At 32.8% G+C, this 12,222-nt stretch overlaps 1 protein-coding gene across 4 annotated transcripts; it reads left to right on the top strand.

Annotated features, from left to right (window-relative positions):
* The first annotated feature begins 1,130 nt into the window (after nucleotides 1–1,130).
* Med (Smad/Smad4 homolog Medea) lies at nucleotides 1,131–11,793 on the top strand. 4 transcript variants are annotated; one of them, XM_069061309.1, is made up of 9 exons: nucleotides 1,132–1,401; nucleotides 1,788–2,041; nucleotides 6,055–6,415; nucleotides 6,585–6,707; nucleotides 8,020–8,148; nucleotides 8,220–8,866; nucleotides 8,916–9,054; nucleotides 9,383–9,598; nucleotides 9,693–11,793. In XM_069061309.1, the coding sequence occupies exons 1-8, from the start codon at nucleotides 1,347–1,349 to the stop codon at nucleotides 9,592–9,594; spliced, it is 1,920 nt and encodes a 639-aa protein (XP_068917410.1). In that variant the 5' UTR covers nucleotides 1,132–1,346; the 3' UTR covers nucleotides 9,595–9,598; nucleotides 9,693–11,793. The 4 variants fall into 4 exon arrangements, with proteins under 4 accessions (XP_068917412.1, XP_068917410.1, XP_068917408.1 ...); XM_069061307.1 differs by having other exon boundaries at nucleotides 9,677–11,793; XM_069061310.1 differs by lacking the exon at nucleotides 1,132–1,401 and adding an exon at nucleotides 1,431–1,618 and having other exon boundaries at nucleotides 9,677–11,793.
* Nucleotides 11,794–12,222: the final 429 nt, after the last annotated feature.

The following is a 12,222-nucleotide window of genomic DNA, read 5'->3' as shown; positions in this document are numbered from 1 at the left end:
TTTAAATCAATTAAAAAAAATTGAAGTCAAAAAGAAAATGTTTAAAGTAAAAGAACAAAAATTTGCTGTTTTTGATAAAATATAGGAATGGCCCCAGGGACCCGGAGTTAGCAACATAACGTGGCAGTCACCTGTTAAGCAATCAAATAAACTGTCAGCCCATAACAATTCTGTAGTGTTCTGTAGGTGTCTGTAGTGACTTTTGATCGGCCGACAGTTTAGTTGATTGCTTAATAACTTATTAACAAAAAATAAACTGTCGGCTGATCAAAAAGTCTGTTTCTATGACGTTCACACGCCATGGCCAATTCATTTAATTTCGGGGGTTCGGTTTGATAATTATTCAAATGTTTGAATTTTGGCCGAAGACTAGTGCCTTTGGGTTATAACAACAACAACATCTTTAAAATTATTCAGCAAATCCAGTTTTCGTTTCTTCTGTCTTCATGTTGGTAATTACAGTTTGGACATGAAGTTGGGAAAAGCAAATGTTGCGCACAGGTTCAGGTGTGAGGGAGGAGAAAGTTTCAGCGCCGCGTCTTTTGAAAATATCTCGGTCAGGGGCGGGTGCAAATTCATAGAATAATAATAATTTGTCCAAATTCCAAAATTATATAATATGTAATTATATTCAAAACTGTATAAAACTTAAAATATGTATACACCGTTCACGTTGGATTGAGCATTACTGAATTCGCATTATGTTGGTTCCCTGCATGTCAGTATTTACAACAATTACATAGCCAAAAAATATAATTATTTGACCTTGAAATACCAGGTCCATCCTGAATTTACTAGTTAACATTTTGGGTCGTTTATGATGGCCTCATTACTAGGGGATTATTTACCTACCCTGTAACAAAAACTCTCGATAGTACCTGCGGATTATTGAGGATCGGTTACTCATTACTTTTACGACAATCTTTGTTAGCCGGCAATAAACCACTGAAGGAAGCAAAAGGTCGTTTTAAAATATCCATAGACGCACTTTACCTAGTGAGCACTTTCCTTGATCACTGTGTATATTTTTGAGCAGGCATGCGCATTCGTATCATGTAAATGGTCAATCGTGGGCAATTCTAGAGTGCGCCTGTCAGCAAATAAGCGGCAAAACTACGGGCGGTTTGTAGTTTCACCATTCCAAAATAGAGTTACGAAGTGTAGTTTACTGTTTTAGAAGTCGGTTCGTCTTGTCTGTCGTCAAAATGCAGTGAAGTACGAAAGCACGCGAGAGGCACGAAGTGAAGTAAAGCAAATTGGAAGTGCCAAACTTGAGCGAAAAGTTAAGAGTAGGTTATTTTACACAAATAACAGTTTTATGTTATTCAAGAAAATAGTGGCAAATAATGGTGGGACTTCCTACGGGAGGACACTTATTTTCAACAGTTTCTTCCCAAGAAGGTACTTTAATTTACTATTATAATAAAAGCAAGATTATTGATTAAATAGTGACATTTTAATGGTGGTGGGAGATAATACTGAGAAAAGCGTTCATTAATTTCATAAAATTCGTGATTAGAACTAAGTGTGCTATGGAAAATTGAGTGGTTCGAATCGATTTTCATGGTGTTTATGTCTATGTTATTATAAGGTTATGTCAACCCACGGTTGGGTAAAGGTAGGCTTCTTGTCCACCATAACCATTTATTTTTGTTTTTGTTGTTACTTGTTCATTTGCAAGTGTAAAACATGTTACCAGCTTGAAACTTTAATTTATTTGAAGTCAGTTCTTTAAATGTTATTAGACCTTCTTGGATTGAAACCAGTGCTATTAACCGTTTTTGTAGTACGAGATATGTCGGGGTTAGCCACCACAGCACCCTCGTCAGCTGACGCCTGTCTCAGCATTGTGCACAGTCTGATGTGCCACAGACAAGGTGGAGAAAGTGAGGGCTTCGCCAAACGTGCCATAGAATCTCTTGTAAAAAAACTAAAAGAAAAACGTGATGAATTGGATTCGCTAATAACGGCAATCACCACGAGTGGGGCTCACCCCAGCAAGTGCGTCACTATCCAAAGAACTTTGGATGGACGCTTGCAGGTACGTACTATTCTTTTAAAATTACTTTTTATATATGTAATTATTCCGTCACATTAGAAATTGCACCACATAATTATCTTATGAATCATCACAACAATTCTCTTATCTCGAACGTGTAATTAATTATGTTAAAAATTTGTACGGTTCCACAGACTGCCAAAATGTGCTTTACTGATCTGCAACGGTTTCGCGTATTCTTAAGAATGTGGTAAATGTGCACCAATCAAAAAGGAAATTTAAATATCTTTTTACTAATTTGAAACTGTCACCTATGACATTTAAAATTGATGACAACAAACTGTTATACAATTCCAATTGACATACACAATTAGACATTAAAAATCAAATTAATTCTCTTACATAATTTAATTTCAAATTACGAAACGCGTTTACAAAAAAAATGCATTTCCTCAAAATCTAGTACATATTTAAAAAAATGTAATATTCTTTATAACATGTTAAAAATAACATATAACTATAATTATGTCAAATAGAAGGAGATCAGCATAAGATTTTTATAATACATTTCTTATTGATTTGTGTTATTTAAATTTTAATTCCGTTGCTAATCTACATAATCAAATAATTTTGATTGATTTGAAATATTTTATAAGAATTTATTCATTTATTTAATCTACATGCTGTTAATGAATGTGTGACTTGTAAATATGGATCTTGATAAGTTGATTGGTGTCTCAGATTAGAGAAACTTTACGTATCCTTTTTTAACGTTATTGTTCCTGCCACGAGACCACTACCAATCCAACGTTCTGAGGTAAAACATTTGTTAAAAAGTCAAGCCTGGATGCAGAAAAATTATTGCAAGTACGATTTGTTTGTTGACTTAATTTCTTTGGATATTGAAGTCGGTACAGTCCAAATTTAGAAAATCACTTAAGGTGTCGAATTAATTTATACAAATGTAGTAGGCTTTTAGTAGTCATTAAATTCACATTTCAGTTTTACAAACCAGTCTCATTGGTTTATCATCAGTTAATAAGTTGAGATTTTTTAATAGTTCTGTCCTTTAAGTGTGGAAGTCAACTTTTATCTCATTTTGCGTTAAAATTGTTCAAATGTTAATTCCTTGTTTATACAATTATTGATTTGTCAGATATCACGTTTAGTAAAAATCACGTACTAATTTGTCTTGTCTGACTAAATAGCTGTTAACCTATACATATTTTCAAAACATTAAAAAGTAATCATTGGAAATTACTAATAAAGATTCATTTTTTATACATCAAGAAATTAAGTGTAAATGTACTTATTAGAATTTCCATTTAGTCTGTTGTGACATTTTTCAATGTCGATTCTTTACAAATAATGTGAAAAGGACAGACCAATAAATTTTGTCGTTATTAGACAATGTCAGATAGAGTGGGTACCATTTGTTCGAATGAATACAATAAATAAGTCGTGTGACTTATGATATTTTTTTTCTTTCAAAAAATCTAATTAAACATCCACTGAGACACCGTAATCGCAGATGTATTGATAAATGAAGATAAGACAGATACTGCTAAGATATTGAAAGTCTTGCAACAGTTGCAACAATAGCCAAGCCCATCGATAATCGATGCAATTTCTTTGTATGGAGTGCGCCCAGACAAGTTTCCGGTAAAAAATGATGCCATGAATGACAGACTAATATGCTGTTATAAGGAGATAACCTTAATTAATCAACATAAAATAAGTAATTTTCCGTGTAGCGATATGATTTTTTTTCTATTAAAAGGCCATCAAACAAATATTGAAGAATGACTCACCCTATATGATTTGGAATTTTATGAATTATCTTTGAAGATGAAAAACGTGATGTTTACAAACCTAGCAAGTTAAATAATTGTAGAATGAATAGTAGAAGGGACCTTTGAATGACATTACATTTACATTGCATTGTATTCTAGATACATTTAGAGGCACTTAAACTTGACTTCGACGGAGGCTCGAGTTATTTAGGTAGTCAATAATAACTGTAACAGCCACTAAACCGTAACATGTTTGTCTCGAAGCTGTCTATCTCGTCTCTGCCGTTAAAATAAATCAACAATAATTATGATCGAATTTGGTAATATCGATTAAACTTTTTTTTGGCGCAATGCCACAGTTGTAAGAGAAAACAGTTAATTACTTTGTACTGTTGCTAGCACATTTGGACTACCAGCTACCACGGCTCATTATTAAATATTCCGTACGCTGATAATAACGGATAAAAATTCATCAATAGAAACAACTTGCTTTTTTGTTACAAGGGGAAAAATCAAATCAGTAGAAGGAAATGTACTTTGTAACCGACTCATTAAATATTCATATTAAACATGTTAATCAAAACAAACAATGAAAGGTTTACTAAGTCGTCATCCCCCGAAAGACTATTGTTAGATAGTGTGTGGACACAAAAAAGAGAGATAAGTTGTGACGTTCACAAGGAAATTAATCGAAACTCAAAAAAAAAATCGTAAAGCTTCTACCATAAATTTTTAATATTATTTTACGAGGTCTGCATTAAATTGGTTGCATTATAACAGTTTTAATTGTTGGTGTGCAAGTTGACTTTTGTTTGTTGATACGTAATTTATTAAAAGTAAATATTTTTCAAACGAGAAAGATTTTCAACTCTCGCGTCATACTGTGGGATGTGAGTAATAAAAGCATGCAAAGAAGTAATTTTTTTAATTGAAAAATATCAGATGTAAAAAGTTAATGTTCTGGCTGCTTCACGTCTTGTTTGGTTGGCCGTTACCATAGTCACAATAATATCAAGGACATCGTCAATTTCCACAGCAGGAGCTTCGATGAGTCCTAAATGTAGAAAATTTGTTGATTCAAATGAATTTTCTCGTTTACGTTCTCCTTAATTATATAATGACAAAATGTCAAATCAAGCCAAATTATCTTGGATCTAAATAAGAAAATTCGACAATTTGAGGTGCAATTATTATTTGCGTTGGTGTTTTCAGACTGATGAACAGAAAAACACTTTTTTTTTATTATTACATTGTCTAGGTTTAATAAAAAGTAGTTTATTTGAAAACAAATTTTATCGTTTCTTTCTGACTTGATTTTTCTTAGTTTTCAAAATTACGTGTTTATTCTGTAGAATTATTTATACACGTGCGATTTCAGTTAGTTGGTCAGATTTTTTTCTATCCTTACTACCGCTCACGTGTTGAGCTAATTTTTCGATTGTTTGTGAGAATCTTGTTGATATAAACCATTTTCCGACAAGTACAATTTTTTTTTTAATTACGCACACGTGAGTAAGAAACTTTGCCACTTAAGTAATGTGCGAATATCATTTTCATTATTACAAGGTATGGGACGGCTGTAACTGCGGAGTCTACTAGGTTTCACTTTTTTAAAATGACAGTCGTATGGAACAATAATTAAAATATGTAACTCGAGAAATCAAATTTTTTTGTAGTTTCCATTAACAAAAACTTTCAAGTACATGTGAAATGTGATGGGATAAAACAACATTTTCGCTACAAAATTTGTATTTGTTTTGAAATGACAACGTTTTGAAACGTTTGTAGTCTCGACGGAACACTTTTCTATTCATTTTTGGTGTGAATTTCCGTTAACTGAATGCAACCATACAACTTTTATCATACGACATCAGTGCACGACCACCCATTGCTCAATTTCCAACGTGGTGTACACAATATGAATTCATATCCTTAAGAGTGCTGTTGGTTTGGTGTTGCTGTTGATCTACATTCTTTTATACATACAATTTTTTTATTCATTCCTTACTTCAAATTTAAACATGTGAGTGCTTCCGTATTGCATTTGTCCATGCATTTGAAATTTCTGGATGTACATAATTTTAACAGCGTAACATTTCAGGTGTACAAAATGAATACGGACACGTAGATGTTAGAGTTTCCAAAATTGCCCAGTTTCTACCCCTCGAATGATTTTCGTTCAGTACAAAATTAATTTCTCGTAATTAACTCAAAATGCGGATATATTTATTATGTAATCTAATTAAATTAATTTTGACACAGGTCGCCGGTCGGAAGGGATTTCCTCATGTGATCTACGCTCGAATTTGGCGATGGCCTGATCTCCATAAAAATGAATTAAAACATGTCAAATATTGCCAGTTTGCATTTGACTTAAAGTGTGACTCAGTGTGTGTTAATCCTTATCATTATGAACGGGTGGTCTCACCGGGAATTGATCTGTCGGGATTGACTCTCCAGTCTGGAACGGCAAGACTTGTGAAAGATGAGTACACTGCAGGGCCCGTTCCTAGTGGTAGTATGGATGTAGATGGTGAAATAGGAATAGGAGTTTCACAAACTATACAACATCATCCTCCCCAGCAGAATTTCACCCTCAGCGGACTGCAAGTACCTTCCACAAGTAAGATTTCCTAAACGATAATTTCTAAAACAAATTTTTTTGGTTATGTAATCGAGTCCATTATTTGTATTCAAGGAGGTTTGTTTGAACTTTTTTTATTACCTATATTTTTTTTTTCTTGAATTTGGTATTTTTAGTTATGCATGTTATGTTTTCGTTGTTATGGTAGGTGATCAGGGAATATATAATTCAACAAACAGACCAGTTATGGGACCTCCCGTACCTAAAATTGAAGGTGGAGTTGACGCATGTTCAAGAAATAATTGGTTACCACACATGCATTTACCTCATTGTAAGAATTTTTTTCATGTTTTTCTTTTTTTTTGTTTTTTGTTATGTTCTAACAATCTTGCTATTTCAGTTCAAAGCACTTTAGTTATACTTGCAGTTGTATAATATGTAAATTAGATGTTTTTCTTATGTAACATAGTTCGGAGAATTTGTGGTAATTCCCCCCTAAAAAGTAAGAGGTGACGTAGATCTGGTCAAGTATTTTTAAAGTACTTTGTAAACGTTTAATATTTTACAGTAATTTTCTTGAATGTCACCAAATGATTATATTTGTGTGTCGTATGTAATGTTTGTGTAGTAGTTTACCTAAATGGTCCCTAAGAAACTTACATAGAAAAACTGAAGAATTTTTCGTTGATGTAGGGAAATGGTATTGGAAAAGTTTATTTCCGCCCCATAAAAATACCTACCTTTTAGAGAAAAATTATTTTTTTATTTACATAGTAATTTTTCATTTACATTATGAACTCTTATTTAGAATTTTTTGTAGTTTCGGGAAAAGGAAAAATATTTCAAGCTTTTTTTAAAATATTTTCTCACATCGATATTCTATTGGTAAACATTTTACAATATATTTTTCGAAAATCTACATAAAATTTTTGCGAAAAAATGTTTTTTGTTTATTATTCATTTTGATCAAAATTTGCTAGATCGGTTATTTAAATTTTTGATTTTTTAACAAGATAATTATTTGCGCAGCAATAGGTAAATTAATTTTTTTTAATTGAAAATGACAACCGTGAGCCTATGCAAAATTAAGAGAAAGTAACGAGTAAATACATATCAGAATTTGTTGAAACTTAGCTCGACATTGTTTTATACTTTTTTTGATTAATTAACTTAGAAACAAAATGTCACATTTTTATTTTTGTTTTATGTTAACTGATTAACAACGCTCAGTGTGCTGAAATTAAATATTAATACAAATAAATTCAATGTCACGAATTTTTCTTTGAATTTTTTAAAATGTAAAGTAGTCCATTATCTAAATAATTTTTACCGTCAGTAAAAATTCGAGATAAGATTGGGGACTTGCGGGAGTATTTGAGTTTTTCACAGTTCCTGTTTTATTTTTTAAATTACTTATACATATTGAGACCGTGAAATCAAACAATTGAAAAAGTCATTAGGTATTTGCCAAGTAACGAATAGAGAAGTTTTTAAATTGAAATAAATCACTGTTGACATGTAAAATTTATTAGTAAATTGAGTTTATGGAATTAATCGACGAAATTTTCCAAATAATCTGAAGCAAGTTTGTGAAAGGTTAAAGTGGTAGTGGGTAGGAGAGTCTGATGGATTCCACTTTTCAGGTCAAAATCAAGTACCTACAAGTACGCAATCGTCGGGGGGAAGCGTTGCTTCTCAAACGCACACCCAATATTATAATTCATCACAGAGTGGTGTAGATAGGCCGACACCACCGTTACCACAAAATATAGGTGGGTTTTAGAGGAAGAATAAATAAAAACATGTTTTTATCAACAATCAAATTCGAATCGAAATGTTGTAGGTGCGAGTAGTAACCCTCCTGTCTCTTTGCAACAAAATGGATTTACCAACTCGACTCACACAACTCCAGCGCAAGCTGTTGTCAACAACAACAGTGCTGGAGTAACCGCCAGCCAACCAGCAGCCACCATGGGTCAGTCTTTTACCGGCGCGGGAGGAACATGGACTGGCTCAAACACCTTGACCTACACCCAATCCATGCAACCTCCTGACAACAGAACGCACCACAGCACATATTGGAACAATCAACTGAGTAACGACGTGAATATAGCCGGTTTGCTGTCCACACAGCCTGCACCCGAATATTGGTGTTCAGTGGCTTACTTTGAGTTGGACACCCAAGTCGGGGAGACGTTCAAAGTACCTTCGAGTTGTCCAAACGTGACAATCGACGGCTACGTCGACCCTTCAGGGGGCAACAGGTTCTGTTTGGGCGCGCTGAGCAACGTCCACAGAACTGATCAGAGTGAGAGGGCGCGGTTGCATATTGGCAAGGGCGTGCAACTGGATTTGAGGGGTGAAGGTGACGTTTGGTTGCGTTGCTTAAGTGACCACTCTGTCTTCGTCCAGAGTTATTATCTGGACAGGGAGGCCGGCCGACAACCGGGAGACGCGGTCCACAAGATATATCCGTCGGCGTACATTAAGGTAGGTGGCGCTGCGAGGAGAGCAACAGCGTTAAATAAACTGTGTTTAGGTGTTTGATTTAAGGCAGTGTCATCATCAGATGACCACACAAGCTGCAACCGCTCAAGCGGCTGCGGCGGCTCAAGCGGCTGCTGTAGCGGGACATATTCCAGGACCGCACTCTGTGGGTGGCATAGCGCCGGCAATAAGTAAGTTTACACGGTACTGTCTTGAAACATTTTTGAAACAAACGGATTAACAACGCCAAAACCGAGTCGTGCCAATTAAATACATTGAACAGCTTGGCTATGAAAAACAAACTTATACGTATTCACATCGGTTAGTTGAAGTAATTTGCTTTATAAAATTTAAGTATGTCACAATTCGACCTAACGATAAGTAAATTTAAAAAAAAGTTAATTCTTCGTACAATTAATATCAACACAGCAGATGATTTTTTAGAATAATTTTGGACTTGCAAATACGTAATAAAATGTGGAAAAATAATTTGATCACAAAAGTTGTTCTCCAACCTAGGTTTATCGGCAGCAACCGGTATTGGGGTGGACGACCTAAGAAGACTGTGTATTTTGCGGTTAAGTTTTGTCAAAGGTTGGGGCCCAGATTACCCCCGACAGTCGATAAAAGAGACACCGTGTTGGGTGGAAATACATTTGCACCGAGCTTTGCAGTTGCTAGATGAAGTACTGCACACAATGCCCATTGATGGACCTCGTGGCATTGAATAATTTGGTAGGTATAATCGGAATTTTTGTTTGCGATAATCACAGCGATGTTCGTTTGAAATTCATGGCAATTTTGTGTTCATAGACGTTTACAATTTCAGTGAACCAAAGGTGTTAAACTAAGAAACAGCTGGATGGTCTTACTACCTTTGATAACATCAGATTTATTGTGTTACAGTTGTTTGCTAATTTTCAATTTGACAAACTGATAATTGAGATCAGTGCAACATGAATAAAACTTTCTCTATCAGCAAATCGTGGTTGTATTTTTCGTGCTGGGAATCTTAGTTTTAAGTCATTTTTTATACTACACTATTTTTATATACGAGTGAATTAACTGAAAGTCGAAAGTTTTAGAATATTTATAGAGTTCAACATCTCCATGTATACCATTAACAAAAAGTAAATTATTGTAGAATGTTTAGAGCATATACTATCGTGTTTTTGAAATCTTCGTCTATTTCTTTTTTTGGTCTTCTAATATTTTCAACAGCGTAATGTGTCTAGCTTTGGTAATGCATTTTACTTAAACTTGAAAATGTGATAACGAAAATATCAGTGAATTATCGACGAATTCGTTAAAACTCATAATTTCACAATTTTCTACACAATTTTTAATCGAAAAGATAGAACAAAATTATAATTTTAATAAGGCGCTATTTTTCTGACAATTGTTACATATTTTGGAGGTCAATGCTCGAAATTTAACTAATATTTATTTGATTTTGTGACAAAAACGTAATTTCGGTGTAATAATAATTTAGTTTATAAGTTTGTAAATTACGCTTAAATAATGTTTAATTTGATAAAAACGGTTTAGTTTCACTAGTGAAAACTACTTATTTTTTACATAAATATATGATATTTTGTAAATATCTCACAAACAATTGCCTTATAGTCGGACAGAATTTTTAATATATTTTGATAAAAATACAAACACCTTAATTTAAACAAAATGTTATATATAAAATAGTTTATATAAAGGACCCAATTTTTTGAATTAATTGGTGAACATTTTTGTGCCATCGACCTTGTTTTGTACAATGTAGATGCCAAATTTCACAAGGGTAAATAGGTAAATACATAAATTAGGCTGTGAAAAAATATTTAGAATAGAAATTAAGTCTTTTTTAGTTATTCATTGCTTAATATTAACATAGTTTATATCGACAAGCTTCTACTATTTTTGAAAATATATTTACATTTTCTTTTTTTTTGTATTCTTTCATAAACCGTGTTTGTAGTGGACTCTACGCAGTTTTACAAATTTCATGTGTACGTAGAATCTATTGTGTGTGACACATCGATTGTGTGTTATTCAAGGTTCAATATTTTTTGAAAAAATATTACACTTGTATTTAATCCTACACTTTTATAACATGTAATGGACATTCTTCAAGGGCTGCGAAGAAAGAGATTACTTTTAGGATTAAGAAATCAATATCGTTAAATTATTTATTAATTTAGTTTATTTGAGGTGAAGCAACTACAGTAAAAATTCGGCAATATATTTAAGCCAAAGTTATTTTTATTTTCGGAAATCAAATTCGGTGATATCGATTCATCTTCATTTATTTGTTACGACAAGAATCATTTGTTATCGATTGCATTTTTGTATCGGTATGCACTCATACTCCATCCGTCACAATGATTGATTTTATTATATAATTTTTTTTTCTATTATTTATACTTTATACAGATAATTTATCGTTGTGAAAATTATGTTTGTAAATAAACGCACGATGTAATAAGAAACGTATAACGCTGGGAGTGTTGTTATTTTTTTTTTAACACGTTCAGCCATCAGTTCAAAATTTGTATGTTTTGGAAATTGTTGAATATATATATTTTAGTTGATGATATAAATAGTTTTTTCATACTGTGTTTTAAGTGATGAAAAGTGTTGTCCATTTATGTTTTAAGTGTTGTATTTCCAAAAAATGTATAGTTATTAAGTTATGTACTGTGTGTTATCAAATATAAAATCTATTTAGAGGTACTACACGTGTCCACATCGAAATTTTTTATATATCAAACTAAAAAAACTACTTTAAAAATACTTTCAGCTGTGAAATGATAATAAACAAGGTATTTAAAATTTAAATAAGTTTGTTTCTAAAACTGTTTGATGTGTAGTATCTGCTCTGAATGATTTTTATTTGATCATACGGTAGCTTTAAGGTAATAAAATATATATGTCTATATTGCCTTTTTTATTTAAACCTAGTTGCTGACCCAGGAAGTTATTTGGCAAAAGTCACAGACAGCATATTCGTCAAAGGTTTCTACATGGTCTGAAATTTAATGAACAATAAATTCGTTAGTCAATGTCCAGTTCTTTAAAGTAAATAGATATATACATATTGTGAAAACGGTCAGGGCACAAAAGTTTACTGTGTAATTCACAGCGTATCCCTATTTTTGTGGCGTAAAAATTGTACAATAGTGAGAAATTCCCGGTACAAAATTCGGGACAAAAAAAAATCATTTGAACTCCAACGCTTTTTCCGAATTTACCGTGAACTCTTACTTGTTAAAGTTCGTCTTAAAAGTTATTTCTTTCTATAATACCGTTGATTAATTTTTAATGAAACCTGATCGGTTTTAATTTCATTCTAGCAAACTCCTAGG

This window comes from Tenebrio molitor, chromosome X (genome assembly GCF_963966145.1).
Source record: "Tenebrio molitor chromosome X, icTenMoli1.1, whole genome shotgun sequence".
Lineage (NCBI taxonomy): Eukaryota > Metazoa > Arthropoda > Insecta > Coleoptera > Tenebrionidae > Tenebrio > Tenebrio molitor.
This window is presented reverse-complemented; position numbering and strand designations above follow the sequence as displayed.

Bases quoted from the DNA above. Each gene is read 5' to 3' on its own strand.
- Med (XM_069061309.1), top strand. From the start codon at position 1,347: ATGGTGGGACTTCCTACGGGAGGACACTTATTTTCAACAGTTTCTTCC. The intron at 2,042-6,054 runs GTACGTACTATT...ATTTTGACACAG, and splicing joins CTTTGGATGGACGCTTGCAG to GTCGCCGGTCGGAAGGGATT. The intron at 9,055-9,382 runs GTAAGTTTACAC...TCTCCAACCTAG, and splicing joins TGGCATAGCGCCGGCAATAA to GTTTATCGGCAGCAACCGGT.